The 22,831-nt window shown below is 41.3% G+C and overlaps 3 protein-coding genes across 11 annotated transcripts in view; 2 read left to right on the top strand and 1 right to left on the bottom strand.

The window, feature by feature from the left end:
- The window catches only part of ZMYND12 (zinc finger MYND-type containing 12), a 35,254-nt gene extending 29,926 nt beyond the window's left edge, over window positions 1-5,328 (bottom strand). The window contains exon 1 of the mRNA XM_040231509.1: window positions 5,143-5,328. Within this exon, the coding sequence (XP_040087443.1) occupies window positions 5,143-5,252 (110 nt within the window). The 5' untranslated portion in view covers window positions 5,253-5,328. The remainder of the gene's footprint in view (window positions 1-5,142) is intronic.
- A 453-nt stretch (window positions 5,329-5,781) lies between these two features.
- Window positions 5,782-10,854, top strand: PPCS (phosphopantothenoylcysteine synthetase). 4 transcript variants are annotated; one of them, XM_040231501.1, is made up of 3 exons: window positions 5,782-6,355; window positions 6,523-6,626; window positions 8,334-10,854. In XM_040231501.1, exons 1-3 carry the CDS (start codon window positions 5,848-5,850, stop codon window positions 8,655-8,657), a joined length of 936 nt encoding a protein of 311 aa, XP_040087435.1. In that variant the 5' UTR covers window positions 5,782-5,847; the 3' UTR covers window positions 8,658-10,854. The 4 variants fall into 4 exon arrangements, 3 of the variants coding, with proteins under 3 accessions (XP_040087435.1, XP_040087437.1, XP_040087436.1); XM_040231503.1 differs by having other exon boundaries at window positions 5,822-6,355; window positions 6,523-6,844; XR_005719420.1 differs by having other exon boundaries at window positions 5,828-6,355; window positions 6,523-6,844.
- Window positions 10,855-11,708: 854 nt separating this feature from the next.
- CCDC30 (coiled-coil domain containing 30) overlaps window positions 11,709-22,831 on the top strand; it is a 136,880-nt gene continuing 125,757 nt past the window's right edge. For all 6 annotated transcript variants that reach the window (XM_040231493.1, XM_040231495.1, XM_040231489.1 and 3 more), the window contains exons 1-2: window positions 11,709-12,111; window positions 22,021-22,199. In XM_040231493.1, coding sequence (XP_040087427.1) covers window positions 22,140-22,199 — 60 coding nt within the window. In that variant the 5' untranslated portion in view covers window positions 11,709-12,111; window positions 22,021-22,139. The remainder of the gene's footprint in view (window positions 12,112-22,020; window positions 22,200-22,831) is intronic.

Genomic DNA, 22,831 nt, shown 5'->3' with positions numbered 1-22,831 from the left:
CTTCTTGAGTCAGTTTCAATAGTTTGTATCTTATTAGGAATATATTTCATCTAGGTTTTCAAATTTTTTGGCATACAGTTGTATGTAGTATTCTCTTATAACTCCTTTTATTTCTGCAAAGTTAGTAGCAATGTCTCCACTTTAATTTCCCAATTTTAGTAATTTGATTCTTCTTTTCTTGGTCAGTCTAGCTAAAGTCTTGTCAATTTCAACCATTTTAAACAATCAACTTTTGGTTTTGTTAATTCTGTTTATTGTTTTCCTATTTTTTATTTCGCTGAGATGGTAAAGAGTCAGCCTGCAGGGTGGGAGACCCAGGCTCGAACCCTGGATCAGGAAGATCCCCTGGAGAAGGAAATAGCAACCTACTCCAGTAGTATTCTTGCCTGGAAAATCCCATGGATGGAGGAGCCTGGCAGGCTGCAGTGCATGGGGTTGCAAAGAGTTGGACACGACTGAGCAACTTCACTTCACTATTTTCTATTTCATTTATCTTTGCTGTAATCTGCACTATTTCCCTCCTTCTGCTAGTTTTGGGTTGATTTTGCTCTTCTTTCTCTTAGTTCTTAAAGTGTAGGACTAGGTTATCGATTTGCAATCTTCCTTCTTTTTTTAGAGTATTTGTTTACAGCTATGAATTCCTTTCTAGGTACTGTTTTTACTGCATCCCGTCAGTTTTAGTATGTTGTGTTTTTGTTCTCATTTCATTTCAAAGCATTTTTAAATTTCTCATGTGGTTTCTTCTTTGACCCACTGGTTGTTTGAGTGTATTATTTCTATGTATTCATACATTTCCCAAATTTCCTTCTGTTATTGACTAATTTCATTCCATTGTGGTTAAAGAACATATTTTATATATTTTCAATCCTTATACATTTACTGAAATTCTTGCATGATATAATATTTGGTCTACCCTGGAGAATGTTCCACATGCATTTGAGAAGAAGATATATTCTGTATTCTGTAAATGTCTGTTAGGTCTATATTATTGTTCAAGTCATATTTCTTTGCTGATATTTTGTTTAGTTGTTCTATTCATTATTAAAATGGGAGTTTTTCACTTCTATTGCCTATTATATACTTTTATTTAAAGGTGAGAAATTTGGCTGTTTGATTCCATTTACACATACTCCAAAATAGGTAACAATTACTGAGGGCAGGGATTAGCAAAGCTTTTCTTGAGGCCAGACAGATAATCAATTTTGGGCTTTGAGAGCTATGTGGTCTCCGTTGCAACTACTCAACTCATTGTTGCATAAAAGCAGTCACTGCCCTCAAACACTCCCTTGCCTTCCTTTCTTCTGGGACAAAGAAATGAATAAAGTATTTGCTTTATAAACTGTGACGGCTCTCATACAAGTGACAAAAAGCATTTTAAAGGGTTTTTTGATAGAGAATTACTGTAAACAAATTAATAAAAGCACTTAACAGTTAGAATAAAGAAATAAGTGAGTTCCACAGGGTATTTATTAAATAGGAGCTTAGTGAGTAATTGTGTGAGCAATGGTAATATTAACTTACTTAACTGCCTGAACTTTTGTTCCACTGAGCGCATTTGCATATCTTGCCTTTCTAAAGAAAGGGAGCATATTTTATATATTTATGAGCTCTCTGCTTATTCATCTGTATCATCCCTAACAGTTGTCACAGGGCCATGCATAAATAAGGATTGAAAAAGTATGCATTCAAATCAGGGATCACGAGCAAATAGCTTGTGGGTTAGACATGTTTTGTTTGGCCATTACCATGTTTTTTAAACTGAAGTTGAAGACTGTTAGGCAGGGCCTGAATTCTCCAGTTCACCACAGATCCTACTATTGAATACCACTTGACTGTTTTCTCTTCCTACACAGTGAGAGCATTTTTATTTGTGCCCCATTTGTTAAATAAAAGGAAAAATTATTGCAAATTACTCTTATCTCTATGCTACAACTTACTAACCTATACTACTAAAGCCTCTTTTACCTGTAATGTTGCAGTGTACTTTATAAAATTGCCTTCTCTTAAAAATGTCCTATTTCCTGGGAACATTCTCACAGTCCAAAACAGAATGATATGCACAAGATTACACAGAATGTAAAAAATAAATGAATTTATAGGAAAAGAACATAAGAAAATTCACCAAAATGTGAAGCTATTAATTATCTGGATTGTGAGGTTATGAATTATTTTTCATGTTTATATTTTGTATTGTATTATATTTTATATTCAGTAATTTCAAGTTTTCTGCACTGACCATGAATTACATTTGCAATCAAAAAATTCTTTTGCAAAAAAATTAACTTTCACAAATTCAAGTTGACTTCCCTTCCTGATCTTTAAATTTGGAGTGAGGAAAAACAGTATCTATTGAGTGCCAACTTGATCTCAGGCATGGCACTAGATGCTTTACATTCAATCGTAAAAACTCTATAAGGGAGAACTAAAGGCCCTCATTTTTGAGATAGAGAACGACTATCACAGTTTTATTTTCTGGAAAAATCATGACCTCTCTAGGACACAAGGATATAGATATCTGGAGAAAAGTTAGCGGGAGAGGAGAAGACCTTAAAAATAATTAAAGGGAGTGAAAGAAGAGAAAGAAAATAAAGGAGGAGAAGGGCATAGGAAATAATAATTTATTCATGGATTCATCAAATATTTAGTTTCAACCATTTCAAGATACTTTGCTGGAGACCATAGGGTATACACAGATGGGTCTGAAACAGATCAAAGATAAGATATGACAGTCCGTCTACATATTAAACATAACACTATTCTGCATTAATGGCACGGCATCCTGTATTAATGGAGCATAATAAAATTGAGCTAACAGGCTTGCCAAAAACTAAAATGAGTCAGAGAAATGAGTCATCTGAAAGATTACAGAGTAACTACAAAGTGAGTTGAGAGGAAGGAAGAATTACTTCTGGGCTTGAGGAATGAAGAGGACAAGGGAAGCGGTGGATGCTTGTATCAGGCAAAGGAGTCTTCTCTCTCTCCAGAACGCCAGTCTTGCACTTAGAAGTGTTTACTCAGGACTCCCCTGGAGGTCCAGTGGTTAAGACTCCATGCTTCCAGCACATGGTACAAGGTTCAAACCCTGGCTGGGGAACTAAGATCCCATAAACCACACAGCAAAAACAAAAACAAAGAAAAAGTGAAGGAAAAATGTGAGAGAGAAAATGAGATAGAATTTAGTTTGGGTTTAGCAGAAGTACCTCTTTGAAGAAATAACATTTCTGAGAAGAGAAAGATGAAAGGGAATTAGGAAGAGCTGTGACTGTAGAGAAAAATTCCCAACAGAGGCAACAGGCTGGGCAAAGAAACTGAGGGAGGAAAGGAGTTGGCAAATTGGAACTGAAAGAAAGCCTCTATAACTGCATCCAGGAAAAGAAGGGTGAGTGTGGTGGGAAATGAAAGTAGAGGGGCAGCCAGGGCTTTGTAGTTTCTGCTACAAATTCTGATTTGTATTCTGTATGCAATAAACAACAGTGGAAACAGAGATGCCGCCCCTGCACTCCGGGAGCATACCGCTTAGTGAGGGGCACAAACCACTAAACAAATGATTTAAATCTCTCATAAATGTGAGGATAGGGAACATGATGAGTGCTGTGAAAGCACTGAGGAGGCACACTGGATTCAGTCCAAGAGGTATGTTCACTCTCCACTGGGACCACTGCAATTGAGAAGCTATGTAGCCTTTACTTTCCAGTGTAGCTTCACATTGATACCTGTCATCTTTCCTTAATACAAATGAGAGCATGTGAAAACCATCCATGACCCCCCAGAGGATAAACTCCAAACTCCTTGATCTCATATCACTGTTTGGCCCTAACTATTATCTCCTTGGTATAAACTTCTACTACTACCTATCACAAAGATTTTCAAACTTTTAAAAAATCGACCTATAGTAGGAAATACATTTCACTAGTACAAACACATATCCACATAAAACACTAAAACACAAGTCTGAAGAAACAATTCAGGTAGGATTACTCTGATACTTTCTAGGTTTGTTTCCCCTTAAAACGCTTGGTTGTGATTTATTCATAACCTGCTAATGGGGCCTGGACAGCAAGCTGACAGTCGTGACTGCTCTTTCCATCACTACCTTCTCAACCCACCTCTGAACAGTCTGTTCTCTCACTCTTTACCAAAGCAGTCCTGGATGCAAGAAGTGCCTTTCTTTTTCTTCTCCACTTCTCATTCACCTAGCAACTTCCATCTGATCTTTCAAGACTTTGCTCAAATATTACTTCTTCAGAGGAGCCTTTTCAGATAGCACCCCAGTCATCATGCTTCCATCCTTAGAGGTCCCAGGGAATAGTACTCCCTGAGTGACAGCACTTGTCATATAGGCTTATGTTATAACTTACTTTTTTAAACAGGTTAGCCTGCTCTGGACTAGGTTTCAGAAACCTAGTTCAGAAACCGTCAGCAACCTCACTGTCTTATCTCAGGCCCCAAATGGGGTCCTATCGGAAGCAAAGGCCAGGGGATGTTATGCTGGAGTAAATGAAAACTAATAACATACCCTTCCCATACCGTCGCGATCCTGGCTGTGCACCGACAAACTAGCTTTCTATCTGTTCTTCAGACAGCAAGGTCTTCCCTCCCTCGGAGCCTCACTGCGCCACTGTTCCCCCAGCGTTTCTCGGGCGGGCCGTTCCTACTCAGTCATATTCAGTCCCTAGTCTACCCTCAGAGAGGCTGTCTGCCCAACCTCCCATCACATTCCCTTTGTCTCTAAGGCATTGTGGTGTTGTTATGGCCGACTCTTTTGCGACCACATGGACTGTAGCTCGCCAGGCTCCTCTCTCCGTAGAATTTCCTAGGCAAGAATACTGGACTACTCTCTGGAATTATTTTGTTTGGTCTGTTGGTTTATTTATCTAGCTTTCTCATGACAATATTACTTTTTTGGGAGACGTGGTCTCCCGAGTTTCTCCCCAGTAACTTCAGCACCTAGAACAGTGCAAGGCGCACAGCAGGCGCGCCCCAAAACATCTGGTGACGAACGAGCGAGTGGAAGAGGAAGCAAACGCAGACACTGAAGTCTTAGGGACCTGTCTTGAAGCCTCCTAGACTCTAGAACCTAGAGGGTTCCCTGGCTGAGAGGGAGAGGATTGAAGCGCCCAGGGGCCATGTTTCAGGGCCTACCAGTAATAAGTGACTGTGCAGGCCCCGCACACCCGCTCGGCCGGGGCTTCGCACACCTCACAGCAGAGCCGGCGCCCCTTGGGCACCGCCAGAGGGTAGATCACGTTCATGCCGCGGCAGACGGTGTTGTCAGTCTCTAGGACGGTTGCCCGGCGAAGACACACCGGACAGCGGCGTCACGTGACCGACACGGCGCAGCCTCATCCCCCGCATTTAGAGGGTAAGGGGAGGGACGTGTGGCTCGACAACTTGGGAGTGTGTTTGTAGGGTTATTTTTTTGAAATGAAGGAGGAAAAATGAAAAAAAAAAAAAAAAAAAGCCATCCCTCCACCCCTCCCCTCCCGCACCGCTCTAAATCCAAAGGTTAAACAACCGGGCAATCAAATTTTTAGCTGCGGTCCGAGTCTAGCAGGGTCTGTACGGTAGCCGATAAGGATCAAACACGGCCGGCCGGACCGTCACTCAGGCTAGGAAACTAAACAAGGGGGTGTGCCTCTCAGCCGAGAACTCAAGCGTCTGACTCGCAGGGTGCAGGGCGGAACCAGCACGTATTTCCAGACAAGCGGAAACCCTGCGCTGACGTCCAGCGCACCGTAGCCAACCGCCCAGTTACTATTGCGGCTGCGCGCGGGCCAGGTAAGGGGACAGGGGGCGTGGCGCCGCAGGGCCTAGAGTTTGCGCAGACGCGGAGGCGCTCGGGGACTGATGGCGGCCGTGGACCTGGTTGCCGAGTTTCCTCAGCCGGCCGGTGCTGCGCGCTGGGCAGAGGTTATGGCTCGCTTCGCCGCCCGGTTGGGCGCGCAGGGCCGACGGGTGGTGTTGGTCACTTCCGGCGGCACCAAGGTCCCTCTGGAAGCCCGGCCTGTGCGCTTCCTGGACAACTTCAGCAGTGGGCGGCGCGGTGCTAGCTCGGCCGAAGCCTTCTTGGCCGCGGGCTACGGGGTTCTGTTCCTGTACCGCGCGCGCTCTGCCTTCCCCTTTGCCCACCGCTACCCGCCCCAGACCTGGCTGTCTGTCCTGCGGCCCTCCAGCCAAGCGCCTTCGGGCTTGCTGAGCCTGGAGGCGGAGGAAAAAGCACTCCCGGGCTTCGCCGCAGCTCTGCGGAGATACCAGGAAGCTGAGGCTGCCGGCACCTTTCTGGCCATAGAGTTCACCACTTTGGCAGACTATTTGCATTTGCTGCAGGCTGCAGCCCAGGCTCTCAGCCCACTAGGTGCGTGCCTTTAGGAGTTCACCGGATGCCAGGAGGCAGAGCCTTTCCCCCAGACACATAGCCCCTTACTGTATACCCAGGGCTCTCACAACGGAGGACCTTGAGTTGAAAAGGAGCTGACTCCGTACACTTCTCTGGTTTATTACACTCTGTGCTTCTTTTTTCAGGTTCTTCTGCGATGTTTTACCTGGCTGCGGCCGTGTCAGATTTCTATGTTCCTGCCTCTGAAATGCCTGAACACAAGATCCAGTCATCTGGGGGCCCACTGCAGGTGATGGGCGCTTCTCTTCCAGAGATCTGATTCCCTATAACCAATCTTGGGTTAATTTCCTTTTGATCTGGAGATGGCCTTTCTGCATTCCGTATGTGCTAGGCACTAGGGATACAGAGATGAATAAGACACCGCCCTCCCTCAAGAACCTCACAGTCTGTTGAGGTTGCTGGACACAGACATAATTACAGTACAGAGTGATAAATGCTCTAGTAGAGGTACGTACAAAGTGAAGTCAGAGCATGGGGTGAGTGAATCTCGGGGAAAGTCAAGGCTTTCTGGAGGAAATGGCTTGAACTGGGTTTTAAAAGATGAGCAGAAGGTGTACCAGACCAAGGGAAGAACATTCCAGATAGAGTACACAATTGGAGCTTAAAAATGGGCATTGTGTTGTGAACTGACATTGTCTGGTAAAGCTGGAGAGTGGTGAGGGTGGAGGGCAGACTGAAGGAACAGCTTCATTCATAGAAAATTTTGTGTTCCTTCTTAAGGAGCTTGAACTTAATCCTATGGAGCCAAGGGAAACGTAAGAGAATGAGATAAAAGTTTTTGTTTGTGAAGACCATTCTGGCATCATCGTGAAAGGTGAATTAGAGAGAGTGGTGGGGGCAGATGAGATGGTGGTTATTGTTGCAGTTTAAGGAGAAGGTATGGGGAGGGTAGTGGTGTGGTGAAGATGCTGAAATCATCTGGCTTCTTGGAACCTGAGGGAATTCTTAGTCTTTTATTGGGTGATACAAGTAGGATTTAAATAGGAGAAACTACCTGTGGAGCACTTGCTGATTCTGTGGGACAGTTCATTTTTTCATTTCTTAAACAAATGTTTATTGAATACCTACTATATGCCAGACACTATTGTAGGAGATAAGGCAGTGAAAAGAAACATATTGTGCCCTGGTTTTGCTTATACTCTGCAGAGGAAACAGTAAGTCAAATGCGTACTATATTAGATAGTGATAAATTCTAAGGAGAAAAGTAAAATGGGGAATGGGTATGTGATCCTTGTCACTCTTGCTAACTCTTTGAGGGAAAATTCTGATGATTAGCTTGGTGATTTCACACTTTTTAAATTCTGGGAACCTTACTTTATCCTGTAATTCTTAGTTCTGTCTTGTACTTGAAAGTACACGAAACAACTCAACATTCCCCTTAAAAGGGATTGAGAATGATACTGTGGTGTTGATGAATAAAAATAAAATCAATTCTGTTTCCTCAGTGCTAAGATGTTACAAGTGACAGTTTTTTAATGGAATCAAATAGCCAGTCCACCAGTAGAAGAAATATTTCAGGCTGAGAGATTTAAAAACTCAACCTTGAGCTTCTGCCAGAGTAACATTTGTATAAACAGATTATTTGTTTATTTGAGGGTTTGGTTTAAATATAAAGGGAATGTTTGAGAAAATATAATGCTATTTTTTCAGAGGTTTATTTATGATGGTGAAGGTTACAAGGCAGGGCTAATTCATAAGATGTGGTTGCCCCAGAATATGCATGAAGCTTTGAAATCAGGCATCCTTATGAACCCTATGAAGGCAGGACTTTTAAGTAAGCATTTAATACGCTTTAAGAAGTTTGGCAGTGAGAAATCCTACTTAAATTGACATAGCCAAACATCTGAGTCCTTGCTTCCTTAATTTCCTTTGAGATTGACCTGCCTGGTAGGTAGTAACCTTGTTTGCTTATTAAGATTCTCTTTTTCCAATACAGATAACAATGAAGATGGTGCCAAAAATGCTTTCTCCTTTGGTTAAAGACTGGGCTCCCAAAGCATTTATAATTTCCTTTAAGTTGGAGACTGACCCCTCCATCATAATTGATCGTGCACGGAATGCTTTAGAAGTTTATCGACATCAAGTGGTGGTGGCTAATATCCTTGATTCACGACGATCTTCTGTGGTTATTATAACCAAAGACTCAGAAACCAAGTTACTGTTGTCAGAGGAAGAAGTAGAAAAAGGCATAGAGATAGAAGAGAAGATAGTGGGTGATCTTCAGGCTCGACATACTGCTTTTATACATGACAAAAACTGAGGTGAAAAGCCTTTATTTATAGGATCAAAAGTTGTTCAGTGGACCAGGGCTCTTATAGGTGGTGAGAAGTAGAATAAATCCTTTGCTTTCATGAAGACAGAAAGTGAAGAGGAAAAGCAGTGAGTGGTGGGCAGGCTAATGTGGCTCGGCATCTGTCTTTTAAAGGTCTTTCAATATTCTTAAAAAATGAAAGCAAAGGCAAATCTGTTATCGCTGAACCACCTGACACACTCACCTGAATGTTATCTTGATTTTGAGAATGACTCTAGCTATTTCTCAGCTTAAAAAAAAAAGCTTATTGGGTATCATATTCCTCAAAATACACGTGTGGGGCCTGAACAGCAGCCTTCTTCACACTATAAAAAGGATGATGGATGCCTGAATGGCCATGCTTATTTTGTTGATACCTACTATGTTGTAGGCCCTCAGGATTTTGAAGATTCAAAGGTGAATTGTTGTTCAGTCGCTAAGTCGTGTCCAGCTCTGTGACCCCATGGACTACAGCATGCCAGGCTCCCCTGTTCTTCACTATCTTCCAGAGTTAGCTCAAAAAGATGAATAAACATGTCTAGTTTGGGAAATGGGTATATAAAAATTAAGTACAATAAAGTATGTGCCCCAAAGTCAATACGATGATGTTGGTTTTTCTTGAAATTTAGTAAAAACGGGTGTAGGAGAGAAGGACACCTCCCCAAAGACTGATTAGCTGTAGATTGATGATTATCCCACCACATTTACTTATTGCTTCTCTTCCTATTCTCACTTCATATTTGCATTAAGAATTTACCTTTCAAATATTTTTATAACTGCTTTTGTGGGAAAGTTAAGCTGGAGGCCAGGCAGGACCCAGTTGGTGACCACTTCCCTGAAGGAGGTAGAGTAGGGTTTTGCAGTTGTCTTAGCCAGATTTCACCCTTCCAGCTGTGCCACGTATTCACTTTGTAAACTTAGATACCTGACTTAATCCCAAGTTTCCTCATCTATAAAATGGTGATAATTTCTCTGCAAAGTAACACCATTTGTTGTGGGGATTCAATAACTGGTGAAGGTAAAGCATGAGTCTGGCACTCGACACACAATTTGCACAGTAAATGGTTACAATTGCTAATTGTCTCACTTAGCAAGGCAGTGTTACTGCTGGTGCCTTGCTTGATTCCTGAATCCTTGAGTTTTCGAAACTCTCACTGTCCTGGGCTTTGGGTTGGGAGTGCAAAATAAGTAGACCAGAGAAGTACCCTCAGTGATCCATAGGATGGTCCAGAATGCAGTGTGAAAAACTGTCATTAAGAACTAGGTATAAAAAAATACTTGACATAAATTAGTTAAAATGCAATTCATGGAGTGTGTTGGAAAGAGTAGTCCAATGTATCTGTCTGATAATAGAAGTATAATAAACTTTGAGATTGGCACATAAATGCCAAGATATACCTAAATATGTCATCAAATCAAGAAATGTGACTTCATTAAATCAGGAAACAGGAAAAGTGACTGCAGCAATCGGGACTTCTCTGGGAGCAGCATTCCCGTTGAACAAAAATTTAAAATTAATTTCTGATCCAAATAGCAAAATCTAAAGAGCAACATACTGTAGACTGGCTGCAGTACGAAAGGAGCATGAAGTAAAAGACTGACTTCCCTTCTCTACATCTGTAGGTTCGTGTAGGTGATGGCTGCCATTATGTTTGAATGTATAATGAGGATGAATGGAGCTAGAACTAGAAGTGATTGTAATGTTTGTTTTTATTAATATCATTATTACTCCCCTTGGGAACCATTTTCTATTGTGTTTTGTTAATGCTTAAAAACAACCTTCATTACCCTAAATGGAATTGTGTAAAGTGTTTTCCAATTCAGTTTCATTTTCATGCAGAGCATGTAAAAATTCCAAGAGGTGGTTTTTTTTTAGTCAGCAAATGGAAGTGTGTGAAGAAAGCAAGAAAACTAAGAATGAGGGAGTTCCCTGGTGGGTCAGTGGTTACGATTTGGTGCTTTCACTGCCACGGCCCAGGTTCAGTCCCAAGCGAGGGCACAGCCCAAAACAAAAAACTAAGAATAAAAAGGAACATAAGTCAGAGCAAACAAGAAGGATCCTGAATCTAAATTGGAGGACTAAACAATGTATCCCTAAGAAGAAAATGACGCTTGAACTGTTAGAAGTGGGCTGGGGAAGATGGTGGTGAGCATTTTAGATCAGAGGCGAAAAAAACACTTGCAAGGGCTCTGGTGCCAGAGGGAGAGTTTAGGAAGTATAAGGGGTAAGATCTGTCCAGATAATGCAAGTAGAACTGGCAAAGCTTTGGAAAGGAGCCTGTGAGAACTAGAATAAGGTTAAGAAATGTTAAGTGTATCTTCGGGATACCAGAAAAGCATGGGCCCCAAAACATGAATAAAATCGGGTTTAGGTAAACCAACTAGAATCTAGCGATAAGAGCATTTAAATGAAGAGCATGTAAACCGGTCCTTTGTTAAATGTTGTGTCTTCTAGATATTTTTATTTTGCCTTACATAGGTGGAGAATATGGTTCGCGAAAACCGAATTTTCAGTGCTTAGGACTTCTAAAGGACTTTAGGAATAGTTGTAGTCAAGTTCGGTTTCGTCATTTTTACAATAATAAGCGGGTTCCAAAAGTGTTGTGATTTGTCTTAGGTGCCCCACCCAGGTGATGAGTGACAAGTCCTGACCTAAAATTCAGAACCGCAGACCTAGCTTCCCCCACCCCCCACCTTTTAAGAATGAAGTTGTTTCTAGAAAATTTAATCCAAGTTTGTTAGACTGGGGTTCTAGATAAGGTTTGGCAGGAAGCTGAGAACAATTAATGCCCTGTGACAGAACTTGAAGTTGCAAATAGGCGCCACGACGTTACCATGGTTACTGCAGAGCCATTGGGAAGAGCCGTGCCTTCGTTACCGTAACTTAGAGGCCAATGGTCTGCGCTGTAGCAATGGTCTCCGGCAGGAAGCTCAGCTCCTGAGCCAATGGCGCGCGTCGTTTCTATGGTTGCCGCCGGAAGGACGGCCAGGTGTCTCCGCGGCGAGCGCGGTTGCTATGACGCCCGGGACTGAGCAGGCACCTGCCGCTCGCACCCTGGAGGCCCCCGAACCCTCGCCGCGCTTTCCAAGAGACAATTTCCGGCTTGGTTCCTGAGGTTCCCGCCGCAGCCCCAAGGAAGAATGCAGCTATTCTTCGCTCCTTTTCAGCATTCCAGGCCTTTCCCGGCAGGGCCCAAAACGACCGAAGAGCCTCACCTGGCTCGGCCTTTCTAGCCGCGGGCTGGAGGGATTCGGCCTGAGAATAGATTGGTCGGTTTCCCGGGACCCATCCGTCACAGGCCCTTAGAATTAGGCTGCTGCTTTTCTTTAAAGAGAGTTTAGAACACTCAAGCTGTTTAAGTAGGCGTTCCTTTGCTCACTTTCCAAGCGAAGACTCAGCCCTACTCAAAGACTGCGCGTGAAGGTAGGGGCCATGACAAAGTCCACCGAGCTACGGCATCCTCTGAGTGTCGGCCTGTGAACAAAGAACTGCTGTTTCCTCCCTTTTGCCGTTTGTTCGTCTTGCAGAACTTTAATTCCTGATGAAGCTCTGGAGGCCCTTTGTATCCTCAACATCAGACGTCATCAAGTCAGTTATCTTGTGCCTTTCAAGCTACAACCTCATCCACTTCTCTCATTACCCTGAGCGTCAGTTTTCTCATCCTGATCATTGTACAGCCATTCTCACCCTTTCTTGTCCACACTGCACATTGCTGAATGTTCATTCGTCTCCATCACCTCTGTTATCTCTACACCCCCTCCTTCTTTCCTGCTACAGTGCTCTGGGTAACTAAACATTTCACATTCTCCAGCCCTGGAATCATTTGGAAGATTTTCTTTGTGTCTCTGTACTACGGCAATCTTTCTGTCTTGAGTAAACTCGAGACGAAATGGAAAAGCATACATTGGTAAATACAAACAGTAAATTTCTACAAGTCTGGTGTGTTTTGAAAATGAAGGAGAAAAAAATCCAAATGTACTTTTGGACTTATCTCAGTCTTATTTAGAGAAAGATGTTACTTGTTAAATGTTTACTGTTTTAGGCATTCATTTTAGTGACGCATTCATGTTTGTGAAAAGATCATTCAGAATGATCATCTAACAACTTCAAGTCCGTATGAACTCAACACCATGACAGGATAGAATTTTCAGGAAAGGAGATGCTTGAAACAATTTTTGTGCCTGCTCTTCATTGTAGTTCTTAATCAGAAAACATTCCTTGTGGTATAAGATAAGAAACAGAAACAGGAGGAATGATTGAAAATAAATATTTTTGGCAAGGGGGCAGGCTTAAAAGCCCTCAAAAACTTGGAAGAGAGGCTGTAAAAGTAGAATATGATTTCTTTAGAGCCAGTGCACTTGTAATTGAGCTTGGAAAACTTTAGTTTGTCTTAAAGTATGTGTTTCTTGTTGAGTTTTACTATTTTATATATATAAAGTTATTTTGAAGATATGCAAAGTGTCCATTTTAAATGGGTATTTGTGGGGATAGAATGCTTTAGATATTTTTATTTATCAGACTAATTTCATCAGTTATTTGTGATGAAAGCCAAGTCAAGTGTCCACATACTGAGAAATTCAGCTTTCTCTTCTATAATAGATTGGAGAAGAAAAATGAGTTCTGTGGCTTTAAAAATTTTTTCATATTAAATGAGAGCTGAATAAATTTTAACTCTTGGTAGTAAGGGCTGTTAGATGCTATATGTTAAGGAGTTTTTCTTTTCGCCTTCCAGTATATATTTATTAAACAAACATCATTATGGCAAGGTTAACATAAAATTCAAAAAAACTTTCCTCTTACCCCTAGCCTAGTGCTACTAAACCTTGAATGGGGCAGCAGGGGGAGGATTTTGCTCCCTAAGAAACATGGCAATGGATGGAGACATTTTTAGTTGCCACAACTGGTGATATATAACTGGCATCTAGTTAGTAGAAGCCAGATATTCTGCTTTCCATTCTTCTGTCCATAGAACAAGAAAGAATTTCTGTCCCCCTACAAGAAAAAGTTAGCCAGCCCTGAATGGCTGGCTGAGTCTGACAGCAGTGCTAAGGTTGACATATCAGTAGTTCATTGTTCTGTTCTGTGTCAATCCTTGATCATGTGCCTATGTTTTTTATAGTTACAATGGACATTTGCTTCCCTATTTCACTTAATTTTGTATTTTAAGTGTTTAAACATTGCTACATTGTTCTCAACTTTTTAAAAGTATTTTTCTCCTTATTTGCAAATTGAAAAGAAAAAAAAAACTATAATGGATACTGTATTTAAGACATTTGTATGTTTTAAATTATATTTGTGTAGGAGGAAGAAAGAAGGGGTAGGATGAATAACCTAAGTGGATTTCTCAGTTTTCATGGCCATACTCTTTACTGTGTTCCCTTATGTCACTCAAAGACCATGGGGTCACAGGCTCATCCTTTGTTCAGTGCCAGGAGATATGCTGTAGCACGAGGTATGGTCCTGGACCCTGCCCTGTAGTTGCAGGCACCTACTGCAGCGCTAAGAACAAGTAGAAATGACTGCACTCATTCTTTTGTCTTCTTCCCATTTCAAATTCTTTGCCTCTGTCTCAGTTTGCTCTTACCACCTCATTCTTTACATCTAGAAGTTTTTAGAAGCTCCCAAAACGCCACAGGATGTGCTTCTTTCCAGACCGTGACTTTTTAAGATACTTAATGAGCATGTATTCAGTATCTCCTTTTAAAGAATAGTATGCTTATATACTTTGTTATGTGAGCAAGTTTAGGCACGGTTTAGATGTTAGAACATTTAGAATTCAAAGAATGAATTTATATTACCTCAAGATCTGCTTTTTTATAAGGTTCAAATTACTCAGCCATTGGGGCTCAGTAAATCCATCGGGAACATGTTAGTTCTGGGATGTCAGAGCAGAACAGGCAGAAGGACCTAGGATTCCAGACAGAGGGACCCAAATATTCAGAGTCATGGAATAAGCAGCATGATGGGGATCAGTCCATACACTGGCATGAAGGGCTGTCAAGGTGTGGCAGAAGATAAGAGAGAGACATGTAGGGCTCATGTTGTGAAGACTCTGGTGCCAAGCTGAGGATCCAGACTCTTCCTGAAAGCAATGGGAATGTTAAGCAGCAAGTGATTTGCATTTACAAGGGCCAGTCTGAGAGCTTTATAGAGTTCAGACTGGATGGGGGCCAGCCTGGCAGCAAGAAAATCAGTTAAGGACACTGTTACACTGCTGCTGCTGCTGCTGCTGCTGCTGCTGCTGCTAAGTCGCTTCAGTCGTGTCCGACTCTGTGCGACCCCATAGACGGCAGCCCACCAGGCTCCTCCATCCCTGGGATTCTCCAGGCAAGAACACTGGAGTGGGTTGCCATTTCCTTCTCCAATGCATGAAAGTGAAGTCGCTCAGTCGTGTCCGACTCTTAGTGACCCCATGGATTGCAGCCTACCAGGCTCTTCTGTCCATGGGATTTTCCAAGCAAGAGTACTGGAGTGGGGTGCCATTGCCTTCTCCAAAACTAAGAGAAGATTAATTGGAAAATGATCAAAGAGATGGAATCCACAAATGCAGGGACTGGTTGTCCATGAGAGTGGGATGAATAGCCAAAGATGACTCCCAGATTTCTGACTTGGGAGACTATATTGATTGTGATTTTTTTAACTGGGATACAGATGGAAGACCAAGTGTTAAGAAAGATGAGTGGATTTTTCAAACTGAGTTGTACACTAGAGAGTTGGATATGCATTTTTTCTTAACTAGTAGATTTATTTTGTATTGCCTTCTTGCCTACATCCTCTGCCCTGGAACTTGTACTTTTCTGCCAATCCTTGCTTAAAGGATAGGCTTGGTGGCTGTATTCTTATCCCTACTTCCCACCTGTCCTAGCCACAGCTAACTGAACAAGGAATATTGTACAGCTAACTTCAGGGAGAGGGGAGCAATTCATGGCGTGAGTAACAAATAATTGTCTCTCTTTCATAAATTTGAACTAAAAGGGATAGATAAAAGAAATGACTTAATCTGAAAAATTACATAGGTTTAGGACTCAGATGACTGTTTTTAGCTTTGCTGTTGAGCATACAGAGAAAGTCCATCCTTGGGGAAAAGCAAGTAAATGGGAGCAGGTTCATAGGGAAACACAGGCAAAAGACCTTATGGGTCAGGATAGACTAGCAATGACTCTCTAGTTCCATGTCCATTTTCCATGTAACTAGGTTAATGGCAACCCACTCCAGTATTCTTGCCTGGAGAATCCCACGGACAGAGGAGCCTGGAAGGCCACAGTCCATGGGGTCGCAAGAGTCGGACATAACTTAGCGACTAAACCACCAACCAAACCAGGTTTCAGTTCAGTTCAGTCGCTCAGTTGTGTCCAACTCTTTGTGACCCCATAGACTGCAGCACACACCAGGCTTCCCTGTCCATCACCAGCTCCCAGAGCTTGCTCAAACTCCCATCCATTGAGTCAGTGATGCCATCCAACCATCTCATCCTTGGTCGTTCTCTTCTCCTGCTGCCTTTAATCTTTCCCAGCATCAGGGTCTTTTCCAGTGAGTCAGTTCTTCACATCAGGTGGCCAAAACATTGGAGCTTCAGCTTCAACATTAGTCCTTCCAGTGAATATTCAGGACTGATTTCCTTTAGGATGGACTGGTTTGATCTCCTTGTTTGCAGCATATGCCCTTGTATCTTATTCTTCCAATAACCCTCCTGAGTAGTTAGGATTGGTCAACTATAAAGGCCAGAAAACTCACAATAATAATGGCTTGAAAAATAAAAGTCACATAAAAGTCAAGAAGCAAGCATCCCAGAACTGATAGGGCAGCATTTTGAAATTGCCAAAGATTCAGATTTCTTCACTCATGATAGTATATCATCCGTGGCCTGTGGCTTCCACATCATGGTGTCCAGAATAGATGCTCAAGCTTCAAACTATCTTTGTCTGCATTCCAGCCAGTAGAAAGGAAGAGGATGAGGCCATCCTTTTCCTTTAAGAACATTTCCTAAACTAGGTGGCACAAAATTCCATTTACATCCTATTGGTCAGAATTTAGTCACATGGGTGTATCTAGCAGAAGGCAGGCATCCTTGTGACCAGTCCAAAAAAAAAACAAACTTATTTTTGCAGGAAAAAAGAAGAATACACAATCATCAATCAATTAAAAATAAACATGTTTTAAATATATATATATATATATGTATATATATATATATAAGGAAAACTGGCAATTTCTGCTACATTTACTTATTTATATTTGTTCTAACTTCAGTTTATTTGTTTCTTGCCAATTTTTCTAGATAGACCAGGAGCTTAGCAGAGATGGATTATTGTTTAATTTTCATAATAATCCAATGAGATTGGCATTACTATTATATCCATTCTCTCTGGGGGCAATCAAAATTTAAAGAAGTTAGATGACTTGTGTTAGTCACACAACTAGAAAGTGATGGAGCCAGGATTTGAACCAAGGAATGTCAGACTCCCCTGCCTGAGCTATTCATCACCATGATAGTGAGAAGGGTGGAGAGCCAAAGGCAGGGTTCTTAGGAATGGTGGCATTTGATGTGTCTGTTGAAGAGCCCAGGAAGAACACAGGAAAGGAAAGGCCAGGGAGGTAAGAGTGAGAACAGGAAAAAGTGACATCACAGAACAGAAAGGAGTGAACAGATACCACTCCTAAAAAGAGCAGAAACATGTCCAGTTGAATTTGGCATTTTGAGGGTTGTTGCTGAATGAGAGTATGAGTACAGTAGTAAGAGCAGAAGCCAAATGCTGTGACTTGAGGAGGGTAAGATAGATTAGAAAGAGGACAGTAACTCGAGAAGGGGATATGGTAGGATCAAAGGAGTGTTATTTTGTATCTTTATTTTTACCATCAAAGACATCTTAACCTAAGGAGATGACATCAGTTGAGAGGGAGATAGTGAGCCAACAGAAAATAAAAAAGAAGCAATCCGAGATGGGATCTGGAACACGGGTAAAGGGATTTGCTTTGGACAAGAGAATGGAAAACTCTTCCTCTGAGAAGGGAAAGGGAGCAGGATCTCTAAAAATGGTGGTTAGTGTATTGGTGGCTGTAGAAGAAGCTGACAGTCTTATGATTGCCTTAGTTTTTACTAGTGCTGTGGGAGACATGGTCATCTGCCAACAGAGGGGAGAGGTGAGGTTTGGAGTTTGATGGGACAGGTGGAAGTTCTGAATATATACTGAGTGAAATGGTAGCAGAAACTAGCCAAGTGCATGGAATGACCTTTGCAAGTAGAGAAGCTTGGCTCAGGCGGCAGACCATGGATTTGTAGTGGCTCCAGTGTGCATACTTGTTCATTTCTCTCTCCCAGCACTCAGCAAACTAAAATAGGTAGAGACAAGTCAGATGGTCCAACTTTCCCCCCAGTTTGGATTTGCAGGGAAGATGGGACAAGGGGTTAGATAACTGGAAACATTGATGATAGACTGATTGAGATGAACCACAATAGTGTCTGGGCTTGGGGGGGAAATAAGTGAAGCCAAAGAGTATTTGGTAATTTGAGACAAGATGTAATGGTCCAGGGACTGGAGGTTTCAACTGTCATTGTAGAATAGTTTAAGAGAGCAACAACTTCACACCCATTTCTATGGCTATTTTTTAATATATTTATGGCAGTCCCCCCAAAAGTTAATATACATAGATTTATATATCCCAAAATTCCATTCCTAGGAAGATGCCCAAAACAGCTAGAGCAGGGACTTAGATACTAGTTACACCAGTGTTTCACAGCAATAGTCAAAAGGTGGAAACAACTCAAATGCCCATCAACAGATGAGTGGATAACCAAAATAGATACAGTGAAATGTTATTCAGCCTTAAAAAGGAAGGAAATTCTGATCCATGATATGAAGAGGGTGAAACCTGAAGACATGCTAAGTGAAATAAGCCAGAAACAAAGGGACAAATGTATGATTCCACTCATATGAGGTACCTGGAATAGGCACATTTAAAGAGACAGAAATTAGAGAGTGGGAAATGGGGTCTCGTTGTTTAATGGATACAGAGCTTATGTTTGGGATAATGAAAATGTTCTGAAAATGGATAGCAGTGACGATTGCACAGCACCAAGAGTGTTCTTAGTACCACTGAGTTCCACACTTCAGTATGGTTAAAGTGGTAAATTTTAAGTTTCATATATTTACTACACACACAAAAGAGTGGAAGATGGACCAGTGGGACATTTGGAATTTAGAATTGTGGGATTTCAACAGTAGTTTAGGTTGTGACAAGAGCTCAGTGGAAGCCAAGGGCTTAGATAAATAAGTAGAATGGAGGTTAAAGTCCTCTGGCTTTGGAAGGGTGTTCAGTCTGGGAGCTTGGATGAGTCATACGCTTGGCTATTGACTTGCACCCTATGCCACCGTCTGGACCAGACAAGCTTCCTTTTCCTGTATCGCTGCTTACCCTCCAGTACCCCAACTTTCCCAGAAGCCAGGAATGCAAAAGTATTCTCAATATCCCCCATCCACTTCTCCTTTCAACTTCCTCCAGCTTAAGACTGCCCCACTCTACCCCACAACATGGTAGGGTGACGGGGCGTATGCTACTGTCTGGGGGCAAGCAACTCACAGTAAGAATTCAAACATTTGTTTTCTTATTATTCATAATCTCACCAATTTATCACAGTTGTGTTTTAACATTTTGATGTATTTGCTTCCATTCTATGTGTCTGATTTTTACATAGTTGTTAATAATACCTTTATGTTCTACTTTTTCTCTTTATTATAACAGAAGCATTTTTCTATATTGCCAAATGGATTGCTAGCGTCTTGGGTCCTCTAATACTCAGAACTAAAACCACAAGGAACTGAATAGTGCTCAGAGACCTTGTAGGGAGGAGGATATGAATGGGGACCAGATGATGGGAGTAGGGTGAGGAGCACAAGAAGACTTTTAGCTATAAGTCACGGGGAAGATGCGTGGGGCACTAAAATTCAGATCTGAATCCTTTTTTCTCTTTAATGTATCAGATGATAATTAACATTTTATATATCATCCACAAGAGCTGTTGATGTGAAAAGAATGAAACTCTGGAAAACATCAAGAAAAGATAAAAATAATCAAAATATAGTTTTACTGTTAAAAAAGCAAAACTGATCATGATTATGTAGACTAACTGCAGTTCAATAACAATTATGCTTATCCCTATAATCTGGGTCACATTAACTTAGTTAAAAGTTATTAATATATTTGATTATACCAGCAAGTCTTATTCACAATTGTTGTTCAGTCTCTTAGTCATGTCAGACTTTTTGCAACCCCATGGACTGCAGCACGCCAGGCTTCCTTGTCCTTCACCATGTCCCGGAGCTTGCTTAAACTCATGTCCATTGAGTTGGTGATGCCATCCAACCATCTCATCCTCTGTTGTCCCCTTCTCTTCCTGCCTTCAGTCTTTCCCAGCATCAGGGTCTTTTCTAACCAGTCAGCTCTTCTCATCAGGTGGCCAAAGTATTGGAGCTACAGCTTCAGCATCAGTCCTTCCAGTGAATATTCAGGATTGATTTCCTTTAGGACTGACTGGTTTGATCTTCTTGTAGTCCAAGGACTCTCAAGAGTCTTCTCCAACACCACAGTTCAGAAGCATCAATTTTTCGACGCTCATTCTTTATGGTCCAACTCTCACATTCATACATGACTACTGGAAAAACTACAGTTTTGACTATATGGACCTTTGTTGGCAAAGTAGTATCTCTGCTTTTTAATACACTGTCTAGGTTTGTCATAGCTTTTCTTCCAAGGAGCAAGTGTCTTTTAATTTCATAGCTGCAGTCACTGTCCACAGTGATTTTGGAGCCCATGAAAATAAAGTCTGTCACTGTTTCCATTGTTTCTCTATTTGCCATGAAGTCATGGGACCAGATGCCATGATCTCAGTTTTTTGAATTTTGAGTTTTAAGCTAGCTTTTTCACTCTCCTCTTTCACCTTCATCAAGAGGCTCTTTAGTTCCTCTTCACTTTGTGTGCCATAAAGGTGGTATCATCTGCATATCTGAGATTATTGATATTTCTCCTGTCAATCTTGATTCTAGCTTGTGCTTTATTCAGCCCAGCATTTCATATGATGTACTCTAATATAAGTTAAATAAGAGGATGAGAATATACAGCTTTGATGTACTCCTTTCCCAATTTGGAACCTGTCCATTGTTCCATGTCCAGTTCTAACTGTTGCTTCTTGACCTGCATACAGGTTTCTCAGAGGCAGGTGAGGTGATCTGGTATTCCCATCTCTTTAAGAATTTTCCACAGTTTGTTTTGATCCATACAGTCAAAGTCTTTAGCATAGTCAATGAAGCAGGAGTAGATATTTATCTGGAATTCTGTTGCTTTTTCTGTGATTCAGTAGATTTTGGCAATTTGATCTCTGGTTTTTCTGCCTTTTCTAAATCCATCTGGAACATCTGGAAGTTCTTGGTTCACATATTGTTGAAGCCTAGCTTGAAGAATTTTGAGCATTACTTTGCTAGCATGTGAGATGAGTACAGTTGTGCAGTAGTTTGAACATTCTTTGACACTGCCTTTCTTTTGGTTTGGAATGAACACTGACTTTTTCCAGTCCTGTAGCCACTGCTGAGTTTTCCAAATTTGCTGGCATATTGAATGCAGCACGTTCACAGCATCATTTTTTAGGATTTGAGATAGCTCATTTGGAATTCCATCACCTTCTCTGGCTTTGTTCATAGTGATGCTTTAGTGATTCTCATAACACAGATACCATTCCATCAATCAGCAGACATTTATCTCTTCCACACCATGTAGTGCAAGCTGTTACGTAGCAATCCTGACTACTTTCAAGTTAAAAAAATTAAAGACAGTATCAATGGCAGGCTTAGATCAAGTTTTAGAAGCAAGCTAAATGACTTAGAAGTCAACAGAAGTTACAAGACACTTTCTAGGAGCAAAATAATTCCTTGATAGTAGAGAATTAATGGCTTTCTAGCTCCCAGAGGAATCCTTTTCTTTCTAAATACTTAATAGACAAAAACTACTTTGGGATTTATAACATTGCGAGGGGCCTTGGGGAGATTTTCAGATTATTAAATTACAAACTTCAGAACTGGGCAGGCAGAAAGCTTGTATATTTTAACACATGCTTTTCTTATTTTAGAGGATAAATAGAACTCTTCAAAGCTTTAATTTTTTTGTACTTTAGCTATTTCATGTACGTGCACATTATAACTTGATAACATAATCTTTAATTAATAGGGAAACTAAGCTATACTTTGTAAGGAGTCTAACTGTAGGCATATAAACATAACAGATTTCTTGCATGCTCAGTTGTGTGTTTGTACATACATACATATGCTTATGTCTTTTATCAAGGGAAAATTTCAATTAGAAGATTTACTTCACCATCCTGAGAAAGAAGGAATTGAACCGCCTGCCTTAACAGAAGAACAACTATTGTTTTGTCTGGTGCTTGTTACAGCAAAGACAGGCTGATGACTGCTTCCAGAAATCTAGAAGAGCTGTCAGTGAAGCACATGGAAGAAATTAAAGACGTAAGAAGTAATATCATAATTTTGAGATAGCCATGGTTTTGGGACGTCTCTGGTGGTTCAGTGATTAAGACTCTGTGCTTCCACTGTAGGAGGCAAGGGTTCTATCCCTGGTTGGGGAAGTTCCGTGCGATGTGGCCAAAAAGGAAAAAAGAAACTGTGGTTTTGGTCATCATCCTTCCATTATGTTAACATATTAAAAAGCGATATTTGAATATCACTGCGTAGTTTGCCAAGCATTCATGTGTATACTTTTTTTTCATGAAATATATCAGCAATCTGTATTGGTTTCCAATAGAATACATGTATAGGACATTGCCCAGAGAGGACTAGTTGAATATCCAAATAGGTCTGCTGAAGGTGGCTTTCATTATCTTAGGAAATTCATCCTTATCTCAATTACCAACCCTCTAGCTGACTCTCTGGCTATTAGGCTTAGAGATCTGACTAGTCAGCCTACAGGGCATGGATCTGCTTCTCAAAGGTGGCCTTGTACTGGCCAAACTCCCAGAAAAGTTTGTAGAAAAATCGAGCCAGTTTTTTAAATAGCCGTAAGAAATAGAACTACCAGAGGAACCAGACTCATAGATCCTGTGGCTGCTGCATTTTTCCTCTATAGACACACCACTACATAG

Source organism: Oryx dammah, unplaced genomic scaffold (genome assembly GCF_014754425.2).
Source record: "Oryx dammah isolate SB20612 unplaced genomic scaffold, SCBI_Odam_1.1 HiC_scaffold_28, whole genome shotgun sequence".
In the NCBI taxonomy this organism is placed as follows: Eukaryota; Metazoa; Chordata; class Mammalia; order Artiodactyla; family Bovidae; genus Oryx; species Oryx dammah.
The sequence above is the reverse complement of the archived record's forward strand: the minus strand, read 5'-3'. Positions and strand labels throughout refer to the sequence as shown.

Bases quoted from the DNA above. Each gene is read 5' to 3' on its own strand.
- PPCS (XM_040231501.1), top strand. From the start codon at position 5,848: ATGGCGGCCGTGGACCTGGTTGCCGAGTTTCCTCAGCCGGCCGGTGCT. The intron at 6,356-6,522 runs GTGCGTGCCTTT...TTCTTTTTTCAG, and splicing joins CCAGGCTCTCAGCCCACTAG to GTTCTTCTGCGATGTTTTAC. The intron at 6,627-8,333 runs GTGATGGGCGCT...TTTCCAATACAG, and splicing joins CATCTGGGGGCCCACTGCAG to ATAACAATGAAGATGGTGCC.